General features: G+C 47.7%; 1 protein-coding gene across 1 annotated transcript in view; it reads right to left on the reverse strand.

Moving 5' to 3' along the window:
• INPP5D (inositol polyphosphate-5-phosphatase D) overlaps window positions 1-22,685 on the reverse strand; it is a 111,449-nt gene that overhangs the window by 80,062 nt on the left and 8,702 nt on the right. The window contains exon 2 of the mRNA XM_059167690.1: window positions 15,374-15,437. Within this exon, the coding sequence (XP_059023673.1) occupies window positions 15,374-15,437 (64 nt within the window). The remainder of the gene's footprint in view (window positions 1-15,373; window positions 15,438-22,685) is intronic.

A 22,685-nucleotide genomic window follows, 5' to 3' on the forward strand; every position in this document is an offset into this window, starting at 1 on the left:
ATATTCAGTGTAATTACATACAAGATTATTTTTAAAGATTTTATTTATTTGACAGACAGAGCTCACAGGTAGTCAGAGAGGCAGGCAGAGAGAGAGAAAAAGGGAAGCAGGCTCCCTGCTGAGCAGAGAGCCTAATGCAGGGCTCAATCCCAAGACCCTGGGATCATGACCTGAGCCAAAGGCAGAGGCTTTAACCCACTGAGCCACCCAGGTGCCCCACCTCCAACAGATTTTTTAAAAGAACTTGCAAGCTGATTACAAAATGTGCCTGGGAAAGAAAATGCATGAAAACCCCCAAGGAATGAAGAGACGAGTGAGCAATGGAACTTAGTCCATCAGATGGGAACACACACGACAAAGCCAGGTAGTAAGGATTTAGTGTGAATTTAGTGTGTGATAAGGTGGTTGTTGTAAAGGATGTTTTAACATATGGTGTGGCTTTCCATTGGGAGGACGGGCGTATAGTTCCTATTTTATAACAAATGTAAAACATAAAGAGATAAAAAGCTTATCATGAAAGTGTTAGGAAAAAAATAACATCTTTCCTGGATAAATAATATTGAGAATAATTCATAAAACTCAGAATCCATAAATGAAAATATTTGACTACATAAACACTGTTAAAATTCCACATGACAAATGAACCATAAACAAAGCTTTTTTTATTTTATTTTATTTATTTATTTGAGAGAGAGACAGTGAGAGAGAGCATGAGTGAGGAGAAGGTCAGAGAGTGAAGCAGACTCCCCATGGAGCTGGGAGCCTGATGTGGGACTCGATCCCGGGACTCTGGGATCATGACCTGAGCCGAAGGCAGTCATCCAACCAACTGAGCCACCCAGGCGTCCCAACAAAGCTTTAAAACATGACAGGTCAGGAGAAAATATTTACATCATAACTAACTAATCCCCCCAAATTAACATGCAAAACATATAAAGAGCTTTTTTTTTTTTAAACCAGAAAGATTTTTTTTTTAAAGAGAAAAAACTAGCAAAGACTGTAAATAGGCAAGTTACAGGAAAAGAAATACAAAAGGCCAGTGAACATAGGAAAAAATGTTTATCATGAAGGCAATGTAAAATAAAATACCGAGATTGCATGTTTTGCCCACTGCGTGGTGAAGATTCGAGACCCTGACGATGTCTAGTATTGAGAGGATGTGGGGACGTGGTTGGTGGGCCCCAAGTGACATTGGGAGGGAGGGCCACTTGGAAGGGGTTTTTGGATGAAGAGGCTGTATGTAGGATGAGAACATGTGTTCCTTCACCCTACTAAGACCGTTTTGAATAGAACTTGCTGCATGTGTCACGGAGGCCTGCACGAGCCCGCTGATTTCGGTGTTGGTTTTTTGTGCTAAGGCAGACACCTTAGGCTCAGGCCATGATCCCCAGGTCCTGCTCCTGGGGAGCCTGCTTTTCCCTTTCCTCCCCGCTGGTGTTCTCTGTTTCTTTCTTTTTCTCTCTCAAATAAAGATAAAAAATCTTAAGAAGAAGAAGAAGAAGGAGGAGGAGGAGGAGGAGGAGGAGGAGGAGGAGGAGGAGGAGAAGAAGGAGAAGAAGAAGAAGAAGAAGAAGAAGAAGAAGAAGAAGAAGAAGAAGAACAACAACAACAACAGAAAAGAAAAAGACGGGAAAATAAGAAAGAAAGGGAATGGGGGCAAGAGAACAGGAACAACTTTTTACACGGGTCTGGACGCCCACGGAAAGGGGCATAAGGAACTAAAGGTAATTAAAAAAAACCAAGAACAAAAAACAAAACCAACAACTAACTTTAAAATTATTATTCTATGTGTCTGGGGTTTTCTATTGGAATGGATCACAATGTCTGGAAACTCCACAGAGATAGTGGTCACACAATACTGTGAACCTATGGGATGTCCCAGAATTGCTCATTTGCAAGCGGTTCATTTTGTGTTACACACAACCCGCCATGGCTCCCCGCTGCCCGCAGAACAGTCTCCGAAATCCCCAGCCCATGGTCTAGCCCTTCCTCAGTCACGTCTCAGACTTCCTTTCCTCAGGCTCTGCGGGGACTCCTGGGAGGGACCCGTAGCTACCGCATTTCTGAGCCCCAGATTTTCTGAGACGATCCCATTTCCCATCACAATAATTTTAAAATAAAGGCAAGAAGTGAAATATTTAAGAGGAAAATAATTATTATGGAAGTGACATCTCAGCCATGGTTAAAACAATGAAAAACATTCCGACTAGCTTCAACCCAAGTACTTGTCCATGTGTGGCCAGTGGCCACCTCATCCCCAGAGCTAGAGAATCTCTTGGGCTCTACCAGCTGGGGCACCAGCACACCACCTATTTCTAGAGCCCAGGAAGTAGCACAGGGCAAACAGGGTAGAGGCAGAAGAAACACCTGTGAGACCATTCTTTGGCCAAAGGGGGTGTGGTCCGAAGCCTTCTCAGGATGGGTAGCAGTAGGGAGATCTGGATGATGGCATGAGGACTCCAAGCCACGATGCTACTATTAACATTATCATTCCTCTCTGCTCCCAGGCAACATTTCCAATAAAATTCATTTTTCACATGAAAAAAATTGAGCTATAACTGATATAACATCATATTACCTTCCTGGGTACAACATAATGACTTGAGTTAGACAGGTATATATTGCAAAACAATCACCACGACGTGTCTGGTTAACCTCATCAACACGCAGTTACTAAGTATTTTTTCTTTTATCAGAGCTTTTTGCCATCTACCCACTCTTTGAGCAACTTTCAAATATATAATGCCCAATCATTAATTACAGTAGCGTGTTGTACATTACACGCCCAGGACTTACTGATTTTCTAAGTGGATGTCTGTACCTTCCGACCACTTTCACTTTTAAAGAGTACCACAGCGCACTGAAAATCGTGCCGTTTGTCCTAAGTTGACTGGACTTGATGCCGCCTGTTGTCAAATTTTTGCAAACCTCTCCCCCGGATATCAGAGTCGACTTTCAAAAGAATGCTTTCATGAGTGCTCCAAGGACTTCCCACAAAGTCTTTAAGACTATTTTTGAACTGGCAAGTACGGGACGGGTTCTAAAGTTAAATTTTAGAGAAACCTATTTACATGGACAGTTTCCCCAGAAGCAAGGCTGTGTTCGGTGGCTGGGGATTTTATCTCTGCTGAGTATTTTCGGTTTGAACTTCCTCACCCCCACTTACTATTTTGCTAAGAGAAAAAGCAGAGATAATAAATATTGACCTGCAAGAAAGCCTCTTAAGGAAAAAAAAAAGAGAGAGAGAGAGAGGAAAAGAAAAGAAAGAAAAGAAGTTAGCCAGATGAGTAAGGGAGGGAGTGGGCATGGCTGGGCTGTGTGAACTGTGGGGCCTCACGTTCGCTGCTCTCAGATGGAAAGGCTGCTTATTTTCTCATCTCTCTCAAGCCCTGTGATTTATCTTTCTCCTCCTTCCTTGGTGACCAATTGCACCATTGGGGTGGAAGCATGTTCACGCCTCCCAGCAGGAATACATCCTTTAGGTGGGAAGCGTGGGGTTGGGCTGAGGGATGCGGAGGGCCAGAGTGGGCGTGGGGACCCAGGGGGAGGGTGGTGAGATGGGCATGTGCTCTGTATCCTGGCTCCTTCCGGCTCAGACGGAAGGGAGGGAGATGGTGGGGGGCAGGGGGTTGCTGCTGGGAGCCCTCCTCCACCTCCAGGATTCAGCAGTTGCCTCCAGAATCACCATTTCCTTCTGCTACATGCAAAGAAGGAAGCCCATCTTCTCCTTCTCTATGTCCATTTCCCCTTTTTCTCTCGCCCCAAGCAAAGGTTCTGTATTTAACAAAGCTGCACACTTGGAACTCCTTGCCGTGAAGAATGTAACCATGTGGTTTGTGATGCTCTTTGGAGATAGACGGTGTCCGTAATCGTGCAAGCTTATTCATACCAAAAACCTGTACCAATCATTATCTTTTTTTTTTAAATTTTTTATTTTTTATAAACATATATTTTTATCCCCAGGGGTACAGGTCTGTGAATCACCAGGTTTACACACTTCACAGCACTCACCAAAGCACATACCCTCCCCAATGTCCATAATCCCACCCTCTTCTCCCAACCCCCCTCCCCCCAGCAACCCTCAGTTTGTTTTGTGAGATTAAGAGTCACTTATGGTTTGTCTCCCTCCCAATTCCATCTTGTTTCATTGATTCTTCTTCTACCCACTTAAGCCCCCATGTAATCATTATCTTTCAAAGCCCTTCATGGCTTCGCTGGATCAGGGGCATTTTCTACCTCCCCTTTGCTGGGAGCTTGGGAGGGATATTTTTATCCTTAATTACACAGTCCTGAGATGATCTTCTTTCTAGCTTGCTTCATTTCTCTTTGTGAAACTCTCAAGGTACTTGTTGGGAGACAGAAATGACAGCTGGCAGACAAGTTCCACATCCTCAGCCTGGAGAGGAGCTGCCTCGGGGAGGTGCAGCCTGGGGCAGCTCCCTGATTGACTCTGCTGCTTGCTCCCACACTCCCCTGCTGCCTTCCCTTAGCCCCAGACCCAGTTCCTGCGGCTTTTGCTGCAGAGTCCGAAATGGCTGCTCCCCTCTCCTAAACCTTGGTCAATGTCATTGTCATAGAAGGCATTGTAAAATTTTAGAACACAAAGGCCTCTGGAGGTCTCCATTGCACTCCCCTCCTTGCAGAGATAAAGAAATGGAGGCCTTTCCTCCCCCACTCATATTACAAATTTACCCTGTCGTTCAACCATTTAGCAAATGTTTATTGAGAAGCTCCCATGGGCCACGTGCTCTCCTAAGAGCTGCAGACACAGCCGTGAGCAAGAAGGACGAGGTCTTAGCTCCCCTGGGTTTCACATCCTCAGCCTCACAGTGGACACAAAGGACAAATGAGCAAGTTAATAAATAACAGATAGTCACAGTGGTGGGAAGAAACCCCTCCAAGAAGTCTACAGCCTGATCCCTGAATCCCAGATGTATGTTTATGGCATGGTGGTTGGTGGGAGGAGGGAGGTTTAAGATGTAGAAGGAACTGGGCACCTGGGTGGCTCAGTGGGTTAAACCTCTGCCTTCAGCTCAGGTCATGATCTCAGGGTCCTGGGATGAAGTCCCGCATCAGGCTCTCTGCTCAACAGAGAACCTGCTCCCCCCCCCAACCTCTGCCTGCCTCTCTGCCTACTTGTGATCTCTCTGTATCAAATAAATAAATAAAATATTTTAAAAAAAAGATGTAGAAAGAATTAAGGTCACCAATGTACTGACCTTGAAATAGGGATAGTGTTCTGAATTATTCAAGTGGGCCCAATCAAATCCTGAGGGTCCTCATAAGGGAAAGAAAAGAGTCAGAACCAGAGATGTGGAAAGGGGAGAAAACCATTCCTGGCTCTGAAGGTGGAAAAACGGGCTATAAGCCAAAAGGCAAAGACTGATTTCCCTCCAAGTCTCCAGAAAGGACCACAGTCCTGCCAACCACCTTGATGTTAGCCCAGTGAGACCCATTTCAGACTACCAACCCCTCAAACCGTAAGATAATACATTTGTGGGTTTTTAAAAAGATTTTATTTTAAACTAATCTCTACTAATCCCCAATGTGGGGCTCAAACTTGCAATGCTGAGATCAAGAGTCACATGCTCAACCAACTGAGCCAGCCAGGAGCCTCACATCTGGGTGATTTTTAAATCACTACATTTGCAGTAATTTATTACAGCAGCAAAAGAAAACTAATATATTGCTGACAGTGTTAAGAGCTATAAATAATGAATACAAATAATAAATAAAACAGGGTCATAGCAGAATGACTGTCAGGGCAGGGGATGGCTTTAGAGAGGGAGACCTGAGAGTAACTTTGGGGCAGTTAGCTACGTGATAATCTAGGGGTTAGAGTCCCAGGCAGAGGGCAGGGCAAGTGCAAAGATCCTGGGGCAGGGAGGAGTTTGGTGTTGGTAGGAGAGACTATCCCCTCGATGCCTTCTCACAAAGGGAGAGCTATTCTGTTGTCTGGTTTCCAGAGCAATCAACAGTTTTTCTTGGACTTCGGAGTAACCTTGAAATCCACTTGTTGTGAATGTCTGGTTTCCCTCTTTAAAGCCTGGGACTATGTCCTTGTGTCCTGTCCTTGTCCCAGTATGAGGTACTATGGCCTCTTTCCAGGATCTTAAGAGTGGATATTTACCAGAGATATTGGATTGTGGAAAACACAGTTCTTCATTTCAAAACTTCAGAACCTTTCCTCCCCAAGTCACGAAAGAGAGTAAATACGGTGGAGAGATGGGCAGGAGCTCTGATGGCCATCTGCCCCCTAGGGACTCTTCATTTGGACTGTCAAGAGCAGCTGTAATGAAGGGACTCTGAGAACTTCCTACCCTCTAAGGGTGAATCTCTTTGTAAAAATGATTAACGGTGGGGCACCTGGGTGGCTCAGGACCCAGGGATCATGACCTGAGCCGAAAGAAGCTGCTTCTTTTGGCTCAGGTCATGATCCCTGGATCCTGGGATCGAGCCCCACATCGGGCTTTCTGCTCAGCAGAGAGCCTGTTTCTTCTCCTCTCCCTCTGCCTACCTCTCTGCCTTCTTGTGCTCTCTATCTCCCTCTGCCAAGTAAATAAATAAAATGTTAAAAAAATAAAACTTTAAAAAAAATGACTAATGAAGAAATTAGGATTTTTCTATCTCAAGCCAAGTCCAATTGTTAATGAATGGTTATGAATTCTCTGTCCTATGTCAGGCTCTAGAGGAGAGGCAGAAGCAAATGAGTCCTCGTTTGTGTTCCCAAGGCACCCACAGCTCATGGGGTTGGAGAGGTAGGGGAGACAGACACAGAGCTAAGGGTCACCCACATGGGAAGGGCATGGTAGGGGGAAGAGGGGAAGTGCTAGGGGAGCACAGAAGAGGGAGTAATGATTTTTTGGAGGGATTGGTTGGGTCATTCATTTCCTCCCACATGAGGGGAGCTCCTTTTGCTATGGAAATACCTGAAACACCTCTACTTCTAGATTCTAGGTCAGGAGATAATCTTGACGATTGCTTGTCATCAGTCTCTAAACCAAATGTCTATCCCAAAAGGGCAAGGACACAGTACAAGGTTGACTAACTATTGTACCCCCAGTGCCCTAACCAAAATATGCTGAATGAACAAGGAGATGAACACATGGGGAATCTCTGAGCTAAGTCATTCTAGAATGACAAGTCATTAGGAACTATGGTCAGCAGATAGGGCTCTAGCGCTGACTGGACTTGGCTTGAGAGTAGGGTCATCCTGAGCTTCATTCGAGAAGGTTATAGATTCAAATGCCATACCACTCACAGCCGGTTCCATTGCGAGGGTCAACCTTAGGTGGCCAGGAAAGCCAAAGTCAGTAGCCAAACATGGCGGCAGCAGCAGGCTCAATCTGGCCTTCCAGGCAGATGCCCAGGTTGCAGAGCACCTAAGAGCCAAGCCAAGGAGAGGTAGGGTGGCCTGGCCCTTAAGCCAGAGCACGGCAGATCAAATAACATCCCTATCCCACCGCTGACTAGTTGTATGAACCCAGCAAACAATGTTAGCCCCTTAGTTTCCTTGTATTTCGGATGGGAATAATGATAATGATACTCCTTTCTAGGATTCAGTTAAAGGACATAGATCAAGTGGCTGGCTCCAGGAAGGGCTCAAGAAATGGGGGCAATGGTGAGAAAGGACGAGAAGGTGGGGCCCAGGGGGAGTAAGGGGACCCTCCCTTGGATCCATCCCATATCCCCAAGGCTCTCTCTTCCTGCTGTCTCATGGGACCCCAGGCACCAGCCCCTGCCCTGACCCCCTCCTTCTGTCTTCCCACTTCTCCAAAGCTGCGCTGACATAAGCCCAATGAGCAGACACAGGACCATCACAGTTCTTGAATCAGTTCCCCATCCAGAGAGGACAGAGAAGCCCAAACTCTGCACCTCCTTCTCTTCTCTGCTCCTGGGCTGTAATCTGGCCAATCAGGATGCCTGGCCACTCATTCTCCTTTCCCAGCCCCCTAGACTGTCTTGTCCCAATCCCAGGACTCCTGAGTCTGTTTTGTGCCTCCAAGTGTGCGGACTTTCGGCCTCTCCTGCACCTGGCACCCCCAACCCCTGGCAGGCCTCGGCTTCTGCCTGGGTGTTGCTGAGCTAACTGGCCTCCGCACTTCTCTCCCCTGTTCGATGTCATTGCAAAACGGTCATTTACTAAGCCACATGTATGTCCAGCACTGAGCCGTGTGCTCCACAGAAACCATCTCCTTCCATCCCAGAAACACGCCTACGAGAGAAGGACTGCCTTTACCCCAATATTTCAGAAGAGGAAACAGAGGGTCGTCAGAATAGGACCTGGAGGAAGCCGTTGCTGCAGTAAGTAGGAAAACACCAAGAGAAGTATCTCAGGTCCTCGCAAGCATAAAGAAGGCAAGGCCTGTAAGAGCCAGGAGTGAAAACCCACGAGAAGAGAACAGAAAAGACCAACAGACAACAGGGCCAGTGAAAGAGCGAGACCAGCCAGGTCAGGCAGGCTTGGAGCAGCATGAAAAACTCAGCGGTGAAATTCAAATCCACATGGGAGGGGGTGAGAGCAAAACGGAGACCGGGCAGCAGGGGACCCTGCCTGGAATGTGGAGGAAACTGGCCAAGGCATGACCAGCAAGCGTGAGGAGTCAACAAACAGATCAGGCACGTCCTGTGGAGACCCACTGGAGGGCAGCTAAGTGTGGCAAGAGAAAAACAAGTCACCACTGTTGCAGAAACGTGCAGCTCTTTCTACATGCTTATGGGTGGCAGCAGACACCAGCCATTTGAGAAATAGTTACCAAGTACCCCCCCTCCCATGCCAATAGGGACCATTCTAGGACAGACAATAAATAAATCAAGGAAAGCAGGCAGTTACAAGTGTCACAGGGAAGATATAGCAGGATATGGGGATGGGGGCAGGTAGACATTTTTATAGAGTCATCAGGGAAGGCCTCTGGGGGGAGGCATATTTTCTTAGAGGAAAGAATCCCTTCTGTTGGGTGACTTTAAGTGGCCTTTTGTATATGTGAAAGCTAGACCCAGAACATCACCTTGAAAGGCAATCCCAAGCAAAGAGGTTAAACCATCAATAGGAAGCAAGTAATGGAGGTGCCTTCCCAGGCAGAAATGGCTGGTGTTTGGACTTTCTGTGGTTACAATGGGACAAAGGGACACTGAACTCCAGGATGTCTGGCACAGGATGCAGCACAAGGCATGTTGGGGGGGGGGGGGGCGGCAGGGAAAGGGAGCCAGTGAGTCCAGCAACACGGCTCAGGTCACAGTTTCAGAGAAGGAAGAGTCAGAGACCACAGGGGTCTGATCACGGCTTGGGGGCGCTGGAGGCAGTGAAACTTGATGTTCAGTTTAAAGTTTTCATTCTCTGCTTTGAAATTCCCCTAGGACAACCCAATCCTCTGCATGTTGGGACACTGAGCTGCAGGTGACAGAAAACCCCAATTCAGTTACTTGAATAAAAACGAATGCTCTCACAAACAGGAAGACAAGAGGCACGGTGGCGATCACGTGGGCTGATTCTGTCCAGTTCATTCAGAGGCATCCTTGGGGACGCAGGTTCATGGCACCTGTCTGCTCTGCCCTCCGCATACCCGCCTCCCTCCCCAGCCGCCTCCCCTTTGGCTTGCGAGATGGGAGCAGTAGCCCCAGCTGCTCCACACTACAACAGCTTCCGAAGGTAGAAAAGGGACCATTTCATCCTTGTATCTCTTTCTAAGACAAACAAACTTTTCCCAGAAGCCCCACACGGAGCTTCCCTTCACATCTCCTTGGTTACAATTACATCCTAGTCTCGGGCCTGAGCCCACCCCCCACAGCTGGTGTGGGCCCCCTGTGAGCTCTGCTTTGGTAGCTAAGAGCAAATGGGTCCACTGGCGGCGGGGGGGAGGGTGTGTGTGTGTGTGTGTGTGTGTGTGTGCAAGGCAGACCAGCAGGCTTGAAGCAAGGACCGGCAGGGACAAAGTGCACAGGGACGGGGTGCGGAGGGGAGGGCAGAGAAAGCGGAGACGGTCATCTGGAGGTTCCATTGTCAAAGAAACAAAATAACGACAAATAAAAGAGCTGGATTAAAAATGTACTCCAGGACCAGACAGAAGAGCAGTCTGAGCCGAAGAAAGACCCACATTTGGAGACGGAACGGGCTGCACACATTTTCAGGAACTACCGACAAAAGGAAAATGACAAGAGTAGGAAAAAAACTCCCACCCGCTTCAAAGCAGGAAAGAAAAGAAAAGAAAACAAAACAAAACACAAAAACCTGGTTCCGTATATGAGAACCAGCACCAGGCTGGCCTTGGGTTTTGTATTTGGGGCTGGTTGTAATAGCGCGCATCTGAAGGCAGCAGAGCGATGCCTCTGGAGAATCTGGGGGCAACAACAACAAAAAACTTGGTCCTCAACAATTTTTATCTCCACCAAATTCCCTTTCGAAGGCAAAGGAAACTCGGGATGTTTGCCGCTGCCCGTGTTCAATAGCAGATACAAATAAAAAAATAAAATTAATTTTAAAAATATGCAGGCTTCTAGGGGTGCCTGGGTGGCTCAGTGGGTTAAGCCTCTGCCTTCGGCTCAGGTCATGATCTCGGTGCTGGGATCGAGCCCCGCATCAGGCTCTCTGCTCAGCAGGGAGCCTGCTTCCTCTTCTCTCTCTGCCTGCCTCTCCGCCTACTTGTGATCTCTCTGTCAAATAAATAAAATCTTAAAAACAAATAAAAAATAAAAAATATGCAGTCTTCTAGGTCAAGGCCATTGGGGTGTGAAGGGACTGCTGGGTCCCCGCAGTCCCCGCCCAGCCCAGAGCCCTCCCTGTGGCCATGGCTGAGCCCGTCTTGCAGGGCGGGTGGCCCTGCATGTCTCCTGTCGCCTGCACCTTCGCGGCTCTATCCCGTTGTGCAATGTCAGGAAGTGTGTGTGAGAGCCACATCCTTTGCCCGGGCGGCTCCGACGGAATCTTTACTTCACTGGGTGACCACTCAGAACAATAACAGCTGCCACCCTCTTCCTGAACCTAATAACAATGGCTCAGCCCTTTACCCTCCAGGACCCTTATGACAACGGCTTTTAGAAAGTTGTTTTGTTTTCTGTCTCCAAAAGCCACACTTGCCCTGGTGACACAGTCACGGCCACTGTCCGGGACCAGGAACTGAGTCAGAGCCTCTCGCCCAGGCTGCTGGAGCCTCTGGGCCTTTCCTCTAAATGGGGAAAAAAGACTGAAGGAGTCTGTGAGGCAGTTTCGAACTCCCTCTCCACCTCAACGTGCTGGGAAGCTTGTGTGTGTTCCTGTCTTAAACACTCAGTATCCTGGACGCACAGGAAGTTCATGGCGAGCCCTGACGTGATAGTCCGGGGCAGCTTTTATTTTCGGCTTTGTTCTTCTTGGTAGGAAGGATGTTAGAAAGAGAGCAAGGGTTGAGGGGTTGTAGGCATACAGCCAAAGGGCCCTATTTACGTGGGTTTGGGGGCAGTCCCTTCTGTGATGTGTCTGAAGGCTGCTGTTCTCGAATCTCCTGCCGGAGTCCACTCCTCCCCTTCGCACTGATCCTTACCTTCCCAGGGAGGAGGGCCATTTTGAAAGGCCCAGAAGCCTAACAGACTCTGGAGGAGGGTCACTTCCCTTTCCAAGTCAGAAAAGGAGTTTACAAGAAATGCAACTCTGAGCATGGGAAACTCAGGCCTGAGGGGTAGAGCAGACCTGTCTGCCCCTAGCTGCCCACCCCCCGAGGACCAGAAGGTTCTCAGGATTGGGGGGCCAGAAAAGCTGTTGATCAACCAGTCCCATGATAAATCTGCAGGCTCCTGAGGTAACTGAGGCAGAGAAATCCACAGCCCAAGGGGCAGAGCTGAGAGAGACTGATGACCACAGCACCTGCCCTCTTCTCGCCACCCCTAGGCACTGCCTAGAACCTTCTAGAACATTGCTCCCACCATCACCCACCTCTACCCCTCCATTTTCTCTCGTTCCTCTTTCTCTTCTCATCCATTTCTCTTTCCTTCTTTCCTTTCTCTCCGTTGTCTTCCTCCCCTTCCCTCCATCTCTTTGTCCTCCATTTGTCCTTCCCTCCCTCACCTGAGCAGGAGGTAGGACTGACTTATGGGGGTCAGCAGAGGTGGTTGTTTTATTTGACATCTGTTTCCTCCCAGTGAAGAAAGACGGCAGAGGTGAAGGTGGTGGTGGTGGTGGTGGGTCCCCCCCTGCCAGTCACTCACCCGAGTGGGTGTTTTACACGTCGTAGGCTTTCCTGCCTTTGTTCTAGGTACCTCACTGATCAACCGCAAGGGCCAGAGGCCACTTTTGAACAGAGGCCATTGACAACCATGGGAAGGAAAGGAGGCCTCTCTCCCCGAGAGGTGACACCTCCCTGCTTCTGTACCCTCCTAGGGTACAGTCCACCCTTCCCAGGGATCCAACACCCAGCCAGGTCTGGACACACTTTCTGGGGTGGAGACCTGGGGGTGAGCTCCGCCTTCTGCAGGCCTCAGCTACCTTCATACTCGCAGCAGGGGAGGGGAATGAAGCTACAGCCTTCCCTCCCCCTCTCTGAGTTCCCCGAAGTCTGAGAAACGTGGAGAGAGAGCAAGGCCCTGGAGGGTCAGGATCGCTCCTCTTCCTGACCCAAATGGGGTGGTCATGCGCCATGACACACAGACCCACTGCCTGAGGTCCTTCTGTGATGATCGGAGGTGGGGTGGCTTTTTGGTTTTGTCCAAAAAGACAGAAGCCCCAGCGAGAAAAGCGGAGGGAACTCAAGTAAGAAAGAGAGTCAAGCCGCCGGTGCTTTCTTTGGACAAGTTTTTCAAGCCAGATTCTTATTTTAGGGGCCCCACACTGGTGGCAATAAGCAGGCTCAGGTGTAAGGAATGAGTTATTTAGAAACTGTGGCTCGACTCAGAAAAGAGTATGAGGTTTTGCCTCGACATGAAAAGAGGAACCAGGGTTAAAAATAAGCAAGAGTGGGTCAGGACGGAGAGCCGGTCGGATCTCTTATTTCACCTCCTTGCACATGAGTCTCAGCGTGCTACCCGGGAGCCTTCTACTTCTGTGATCTCAGGAAGGTGTCGTGTTTTTATGGGAAGGTGTATCCTTCGGAGGGGAAGCTTCCACAGACTGCCTGGGCCCCACAGATCCCTGCACCCTGGTTCCCTGCTGTGGGCCACCCAAGAGGCCACAGGCCCAGGCCTGGCCCAGCCCTCCGGTCCAGCAGGGCCCCAGCTTTTCTACGAAGACTGCCTGCCCATCACTCTGGTTGAGCATGGCCTCAGGTCACCAGCTCTGTCCTCCTGCTCTGACTGTGGGGGCGGGCAGCTGCTTGGGCACCTGGCTGACAAGCCAGCCTATGGCCCCTGAGTGACCTGTGCAGAGAAAGCTGTTGGTGGCTGAGCCACCCAGATCCCCTCTGGGGACTGGTAACTGAGAAGGACACCTGTCTCGGGGAGAAGAACAGACGGGCAAAGGGGGGCTGAGGCATGGCGGGGCACACTTGGGGGGGCCTCTGGTCCCAGGCCAGGCCTTTTCCCTCACAGGCTGCCCACTCCTTACAGGGGTCAGTCAAAGCAAGGCTCCGCTCTTTGATACCCTGAAAGCCTGATGAGGCCCCAGATTCTGAAACCACCTCGGGACAGGGAGCAACTCCCGGGAACGCACAGCCACGGTGACAAGGACGTAAGGGTGAGAGGGGGACATGCCAGGCTCAGTCAGGGCCTGTTTGCAGGCCGCGGGTACAGCCATGCGCACAAGAAGCCACAGAGTTATGTCTTTTCCAGCTCAAGGCCTAGTCATACTTGAAGTCGTCTTCACTTTGAAGGAATAGAAGAAACCACAAGGGGAAAAAAGATCAAAAGCATTGACCAACTTTTAACTTAAGAGAGTTGAGACTCCTTTCAGCAAACCGCCTGTCAAAGGTGCCAACCCGGCCAGGAAAGCTCACAGCATCCTAGACTCACACAACACCACGGAGGCTGTGGGGGCCCATGGCCCGCCCCACACAGGACTCCCCTCCGGGGAGACCACCGTGCCCATGACAAGCAGCTGCCAAGGACCTGAAAGGACCGTCTGATGCTCGGGGTGCCACCATTCATCCCTGGTGACAGGGCTGAGATATGTGGGTGCCCCAGATGCACAAGAAACATCCAAATGGATATTCTTCAGATCCTGGTGCAGACACCCACCGGGAAGGATGAAGCAGCCCAGAGGACTCAGCTTGACCTCTATCGGGTGGGGTGACACCAAATGAGCCCAAACTGGCATCTCCCAGAAGCCCCTGCCTCAAAGAGCCCCAGTTGCCCAGGTACGTAGCTTTGAAAGCCCCGGGGTTGGTTTAAGCACCCCCTTAGGGTCTCATTCTCTGACTTAGTGGCTCACTTGAAGCAAGCCCTTTGGCCCCTGTCATCTTCCCAGAGGTGTTCTACTCCACAGACCTTCACCTCCTTGAGGCATTTCCAATGACAAGTGTCCCCAACACCTTTCTGGTGTCCTGCCCTCAACTGCATCCTAGCTCTGGCCAAAATGTGTCGTTCCCTTCACATTTTGGAATCTGTGATCATGCCCCACCTCTCCTCCACTTGGACTTTCTTTTCAGCTAAACCCCACAGGCCCTGTGGCTGTCCTCCATGACATGGCATCCGAACCCTGGTCCATCCCTGCCCTTTGCTGGGCACATGGGTGCAACTCTTTTTGGTGCCTCTGACCACAGTCCGGAGAATGGAGCATGACTCCTCTGCCCCCACCCTGAGGACATCTCCTTTGTTCTGACACCACCCCCAACCCTTAATGCAGCCAGATAAAAATAGCTCCCTGGGCCTGCACACCACTCGGTCTTCATGCCTTGTGGTCACACAGAGCCCATGACGTTTGTCATGCAAACTCTGGGGGGTGGGGTGGGCTTTTCAGACTCAGCCTTGGAAAGACTTGCTGCAGCCAATTCTTTGTTAATGTTTAATAGCAAGTTTTACACACTTGGACTCTACACGGTGCCACCAGGTGCCACGAGCTTCAGCCTTTGGCAGAACAGGTGTCTACAAATGGAAAGCACTGTTTTGTGTTGACCCATTGGGCGATCATCTAGGCCCTCAGATAAAACTGGTCTGTTCTCCTAGAAGTTCCTCTCCTCTCTCTCCCTCCTGGACCACCGACCCTTACTCAGTTGAGCTCACTGCAGAAAATAAGCAACAAGCTACAGTCCCTTTCCATTGTCTCCAGGCACCCTTCCCCAGTGGAGTGGGGTCTCCGCTTACCAACCAAGCCACCCCCACCCGCAGACTTCTGGGGAGAAAGAGGCTTAGCCAGGCCCTCATGTCCGTGTGTTTGGGGCACATCCTTTCTTTTCTGTCTTCTTCCTCTCTGTCCCTTTCTCTGCCAATACCAGCTCTACTCAGGGCCAGATGTCCAGCTTGACAAAGGGCTTACCTGGACAGTGAATTTATCATCTTCATTGGGCAGAATCCTGTACGTGTAAACACAATTCCGGTATCTGAAATAGACCAAAGGCTTCGTTAGAACCCATGTGAGGGAATTCATTTCTCTGGGAACTGAAAAGACAGGAATCCCTGACATGGCTCGAAGAAGCTAAGCATGACTCTGAACTTTGGAGCTGACCATTCCGAGGTGGAGATCAGCCGTGACATCAAGCAGCCCCAGTCTGAGGACCCTTCCCTCTGCCCCCTGCCCACCACTCAAGGAGTTCCAGGAAAAGCCATGTGGGGTCTTTTGGGCATGATTTACATGGGCACTTGACAGCTGTGTGGTTTGATTTAAAGGTATCTACCCTCAAGACATAACTTCAAGAGTATTTAGCCCCTCCAGGGTGTCTGGCGCTTGATTCAACATTTGTATGTGTTCTTTTACTAGATTTTATTTTATTTTATTATTATTATTTTTCAATGTGGGGCTTGAACTCATGACCCTGAGATTAAGACCTGAGCTGAGATCAAGAGTCAGCTGCTTAACCAACTAAGCTACCCAGGCGTTCCTCTTTAACTAGCATTTAAAGTTATACACTAGTTTAGGGACACTTGGGTGGCTCAGTCATTGAAGCATCTCTCTTCATCTTAAGTCATGATCCCAGGGTGCTGGGATGGAGCCCCACCTACTTGTGATCTCTCTCTCTCTCTGTCAAATAAATAAATAAATCTTTTAAAAAAAGAGAGAAAAAAGAAAAAGAAATGTCTCCTCCCCCTTCTGTTGAGCCCTGCTTCTTTGATTTACTACTCCTTTTTGTAACTCATCCCAGAACTCTTAAATGTACACTCAAACTTATATATATACATATCTTTTTTTTTTTTAAGATTTTATTTATTTATTTGACACACAGAGATCTCAAGTAGGCAGAGAGGTAGGCAGAGAGAGAGAGGAAGGGAAGCAGGCTCCCCGCTGAGCAGAGAGCCCGATGCGGGGCTCGATCCAGGACCCTGAGACCATGACCTGAGCCGAAGGCAGAGGCCCAACCCACTGAGCCACCCAGGCGCCCCTATATTACATATCTTTTTAAGTGCACATAATATCACCATATATATGTTGTTCTGACATTTGCTTTTCCCACCAAAAAACATATTTTACAGGTCTCTCCAACTCACATCCCACCATGCAGTTATACGATCATTTATTTGGCCCATGATGACGGCTGGGTAATTACTTTTAGCTTTTTACTCTCCTAAACGGTGTTGAAGTGAGCCTCTTAGCGCCTAAGTGAGCCTCTTAGCGCCTACACCTCGTGGGATGGCTGAAGTCACAGATGCAGCCTCCCCATCAGTGCGATGGGGACCCTAACAACCCCGGCCATCTGTCGCTGCGTCCACTGAGTGAGTTAACGTGGGAGGAGCATTTAGAATAGTGCCTGGAACACGCCGGACCCTGCACGTGCTGACATTTACTAGCGGCTGTGGGGAGATCACCACCAGGAGAAGAGCCGCTCGAAAGACGTGGGCTTTGTGTTTTGAGAGAGACTGACGGGACTGATGATCACCGCCCTGCGAGGCTGTCTATGTCACTTTTCTCTCCCACTAACCGGATATGTCTGTTTCCCCACGCCCTGCCAGCAGGCTGCTATCAGACATGTTAATCTTTGCAAATCTGAGAGGTTAAAGAAAAATGAGTACTCACTTTAATCTGCCTTTCTTTATGAGAAAGGTTGACTGTGTTCCCATGTTTCACTATTCGTCTTTCTTTTTCTGAGAATTTCTTTTCATGTGTTTGGCTTACTCTTTTTTTTTTTTTTAATCACCTTTTGCTTATTTATTTGTAAGACTTCGATACATGCCACAATATATTTTGGAATTATTTATTGTTGACGGTGTTGGTGGATTTTTTTTTTTTTAAGGCTGTGTAGAGATTAAATGATTTTATGTGGTCAAGTTTTACAATCTTTTTTTGGCTTTTGAACCAATGGATGTTTCAAGAAAGTTTTGGAGAATATTTTGGGTAATTTTGCTTCCACCCGGCTCTTCATTTCTCGCAGGGAAGTTTCTTTTTCTGTCTTTGTCTCGTCTCTGAATGCTCATCACTGTGTACCCTGTCCTGTGTCCAGAGCCCGAGAGGAAGCCACTACTGGCTTATTTCAGAGTCAGCAAGGATGACTCTCTAGGGCATTGTCACCTCACCTCCTGGAGATGTCCCAGAAATGGTGAATCGCCCCAGACCCCCATCTCCCCCTTCCTCCAGCCTCAGCCCCCTTTGCAGAGCCCTGGGGTAGCCCCACCCTGCCCGGCCCTTATCTTCCTCTTCCACTGCTTGCTCTCATGACACTTCCGCTGGTAGATATGCAAATGAGACCAGGCCCAGAACAGTCTTTCTTGGCTGAGGGCAAAGAAGGGGAGCAGGCCCCAAACATCAGCCTTGCAACAAAAAGAAGAGGGTCACCAGGAGAGGGGCAGAGACAGCTGCACACGACAGGAAGGCCCTTTAGTTAATCAAATGTGGCAGACAAGCCGTTCTGGCTTTTTCAGAGAGGTTCTAGGAACACTGAAATGCGAAGGGGTTCCAGTTCCATGTGACCCAGACAGATCAGAACTCAGAAGCGAGTACAATAGAAAGAGAGGACATTCTCCCTTAGGCAGTGACATCTCAGCAGCCACCACACATGGGGCTGGACACACTGTCCCTGCAGCTGGGTCAGTTCACAGTCTGGGAGGGAAAATGGACCGCGTCACCACGCCCTGCACGCCCCGCCCACGGGAGATGGGCTGTTCCAGACTGCATGAGGGGGAAAGGGGGCTCTGCAGGCAGGTGAGGGGGCTCCCCAGCCCTCCCCCACCACTCCTCAGCAGCTGCACTTTACTCTGGTCCCAGACGCATAAACATGTACAAATACACATACATACAGACAGAGAACACGCATGTATACATGTACATACGGGTGTGTACACACAGATGCATGACCTACATGTATACACACAGGCGCACAGTCTTACACGTGGCGTGTTTAGTGAAGGGTCCATGACAAAATCCTCTTTGACAGCAGCTGCCCTACAACGTAATCCAGACGGCGCACGCACTATGACAGCCTCGTACAGCCCTTCCCAGCTCTTTGTGGGGATTTAGCAACAATTTAGGGGGCTAACCCCTTAGGTCCTCAGTTGCTACTCCTTCCAGGGACTGGGTTGCCTTTCAGGGCAACCATGTCAGGAAGAGTGCCCCCTGGAGACCGAGGTACGTGGGACATTGTTCCACTCTCAGGTGAAGTGGGGCTGAGAGTAAATTTCCCACGTGACTGAACAGCTGTCCATGATAACAGGTGCCCACCCTGTCCTAAGTGGGAAGAGGCTTCCTCTGAGCAGCACATTTCTAGAGCAATCCTCATATGGTTTGGGAAGGTCTACTCAAGCACAAGAGGGCAAGCCAATGGAAGCAGAAAGAAACACCGTGGCATTTTTATTCTCTTGGATACATATGACTATTTCTACATGACTACTCCGGGCCAAGTGAACACGGACAAGTGGGCCCAGAAACATCTTCTACCATGGTGAGACTCATGGGGGTTGGGGGTATGAGGGGACAGAGAAATCAAACTCTAAAATTCAAGAACCTGGGGCACCTGGGTGGCTCAGTGGGTTAAGCCTCTGTCTTTGGCTCAGGTCATGATCCCAGGGTCCTGGGATTGAGCCCCACATCGGGCTCTCTGCTCAGAAGGGAGCCTGCTTCCCCCTTTCTCTCTGCCTGCCTCTCTGCCTACTTGTGATCTCTCTCTGTCAAATAAATAAATAAAATCTTTTAAAAATTTTTGAAAAATAAAATTAAATAAAGTTCAAGAACCTCATTAGTGTCTCTGTCTCACTCTGTCAATCGGCTTAGTGTGCTCTATAATTGTTTTTAAACCTGTTTGTAATTCTTATAATATATCAGTTCTAATTTCTGGTGTTGTTTGTACATTTTTTTTTTCTGGCTTAAATGTTGTAGACTTCTGGACAAGATGGGGTGGGGGAACAAGGGGTGGAAACCCTGCATTCAAAAAGCCACTTGGACTGATAAAGAGACAAGGGAAAATGTATGTCAGCCCTAGGAACCAAGGGTGTTCACTACTTACCACCAAAACCTCAAAGAATCCAGCCAAAGAGAGTCAGAAAATGGATGAATTATAAGAGGCCATTAGTTCAGAAGAAAGAAGGTGAGAGGAGGCCAGGTGGCCAAGTGAAAGGTGGAGGGGAGGCAGCCAGAGTGCTGTTGGGGGTCTGTTGAGTACCTTGCCCCAGCAGCTGGGAGTCCAGCACATTGTTCCTTGTATGAGACCCCTGGGAGGAAGCCCACCTATCTGTGAGCCACACCACCCCTCATCACTTACCTCCATCAGCTGGATCTCAGATTGGGGCTCCCACCCTCATCCCTGCTGGTCTTTTATGTCTCTAGGAAGAGGATTTGGGCAGAAACCCACTCTGTTCTCCAAAAGAATCTGTTCCAACTTTTCCCAACAGTTCTTTGTCAGAAAAGAAAAGTCGCCAGACTTACGAAAACATTGCACCACTCCAAAGAAGGGCATCATTTTCCTAAGGACTCAAAGGTGTTCCTTCCATGTTTCATAGAATCACTACACAAAGAATAAAAGACATTTTGGTGAAATCTGACTTGAGAACTCAGTCCACCATTGCATCTCCGGCTCAGGAAGATCGATGGTAAAGTCTGAGCAGCGTGAGACGAGGAAAAGCGATCAGATGGGAAAACCCAGGAGTTCACGAGTCAGCATGAAACACCACATCTGAGGCGATAAACAGCAGCTCATGTCCTGGAGAATGCTAACAAAGAAGAAAAACTCAAGAAAGTCGGTACAGCAAGAAAAGACAGGGAGGGAACAAGAGAAATAGAGAAGACAGAGCTCTGTCCTCAAACATAAGTAGAGGTTTCTGAAAACAGAGATAATTTTTTAAATAAAAATAAAAAACAAAACAGGTACTGAATCTAAGAGCATATGACTTGAAAAGCTGAAAATTAAGTGGCCAACCCTCGGGCAAATTGAATAAAGGAAAGAAAAAAATGTTCACCTTCTTCCTACCCGCCATCTAGACTGGGTCCATCATTTTCCATCTGCCTTGTGTCTGGGGGATGGACCGTGTGGGCTGCCTCACGCAGGTCTGGCACAGGCAAGTGAGAGGAACACCTGAGGGAGGCATTTGGTCCCCTGACCCCACCCTACCTCCAGCAGAAGGCCTGATGACAGCCTGTCCTCTGGCTCTTTAGGTATAGGAATGGGTTCCCCAGGTTGCTAGTTCCAGGCTGTGCTGCCTTCCCTGTCAAACCTCTGGATTAAGCCATCTCTTCCCTGCTAGGAGCCCAGCGAACACAAAGAGGAAACAAAATCAGAAAGAGAAAAAGAAGAAAGAACAGTAACAAAAGAGAAATCTGAAAATTACAGAAAACTATGCACAACTGTGTGTTAGAAAACTCAAAAAGCTCAACAAATGGACTGTTCTCTGAAAAATAAAGATAACTTACTGAAAGTGAAACAAGAGATAGAAAACAAAAATCAATCAACACCAAAGAAGAAACTGAAGCAAATATTTGAAAATTATCTCTGGGGATGCCTGGCTGGCTCAGTCAGTGGACCATGCAACTCTTGATCTTGGGGTTGTGAGTTAGAGCCCCATGTTGGGTGTGGAGATTGCTTAAAAATTAAGTAAAAATAAATAAATAAAAATGGTCTCTGTAAGTGGCTCTGAGGAAAAGCACCTCTGCCAAACTTTTTGTAATATTTCAAAAAAATCAGATAATAATGATGTCACATAAATGTCTCCATGTTTTATCATTTCCATGGCTCTTAAACCTTTTTTTTTTTTTTAAGATTTTATTTATTTATTTGACAGAGATCACAAGTAGGCAAAGAGGAAGGCAGAGCTGAGCAGAGAGCCCGATATGGGGCTCGATCCCAGGACCCTGCGATCATGACCTGAGCCGAAGACAGAGGCTTTAACCCACTGAGCCACCCAGGCGCCCCCATGGCTCTTACACCTTAACTTGACCAAAATCATATAAATCAATATCACCTACGAGCATATATACAAAAATTCTAAATAAAATTCAGAATACCAAAAATATTAATATAATCAAGAACAGAACAGTTCATTTTAATTCTGCGAAAGAGGTTAATGTTAGGGAGTTTATAAATTTAAGCTATTATGCCAGTAAATGAAATAAGGGAAACAACATAATCATCTCAATAGATATTAAAAAGGCATTCCATCAAATTAAATACTTAGTCATTCAAAACTTTATAAAACTAGGAAAAGAGGGGTCCTTGTTTGACATGACAAAGAGTGAAAATTCACTTTTATCAAGTGCTAACTTCGTGTGGATATTATATCAAGTCCTTCCCAGGCAGTGTCATGTTTGACTCTCACAGAACCTCCTGAGGTACATCTCTTCTCTTCCCAATATCCTCCACTGCAATGTTTTAGAAATACTGGCCAATGTAGTAAACTATGAAACCTTAATCAGAGTTCTAAGTACCTGGAAAGTAGGCCACAAAATGATCACAATTTATATATAACATGATGGTCTCTCAAGAAAATCCAAGAGAAGCAAATGAAAAACAGTTTGAAATAATGAGGAGTAAGTAAAATGACAGAATAAAAGTTAAATTTATAAAAACCTATAAATTCCCTGTATGTTATCAGTTACCACAAAAGGGTAACTGGAGAAGAAAAGGTTTCATTTACAAAAGTAACAAAACTATAAAGTAATCAGACGTAATCCTAATGAGAAATAGAAAGGATCTATAGAAAGAAAACTACAAGATTTTAAAGAAAGGAATGTGTACTTATCATTAAGACTAATACTAAAATATTCCTGGGATGTCTGGGTGGCGCAGTCAGTTAAGTGTCTGCCTTTGGCTGAGCTCATGATCCCAGGGTCCTGGGATCGAGTCCCAAATTGGGCTCCTTGCTCAGCAGGGAGCCTGCTTCTCCCTCTGCCGCTCTCCCTGCTTGTGCTCTCTCTGATACATAACTAAATAAATAAATGACTAATACTAAAATGTTCCTTTCCACAAGTTATATTATGGATTTCCTGCCATTGGAATTGAAGTCCCAACTGTATTTTTTCCAACTTGACAAAATTCCTAGCTGGTTCACCTGGAAGAACACTCAAAAACAACAGATAAGAAAATCCTAAAATAAAATAACTTACAAAATTGCGGTGATGTATTTGGCATAAGAAAACCAGACATACGTGGAAAAGGGTAAACAGGCAAGAAAGATATATATAATACTTAATATACAGGAAAAGAAGACTCAGAAAA

The sequence above is a fragment of the Mustela lutreola genome, chromosome 3, assembly GCF_030435805.1.
Source record: "Mustela lutreola isolate mMusLut2 chromosome 3, mMusLut2.pri, whole genome shotgun sequence".
NCBI classification, from domain to species: Eukaryota; Metazoa; Chordata; class Mammalia; order Carnivora; family Mustelidae; genus Mustela; species Mustela lutreola.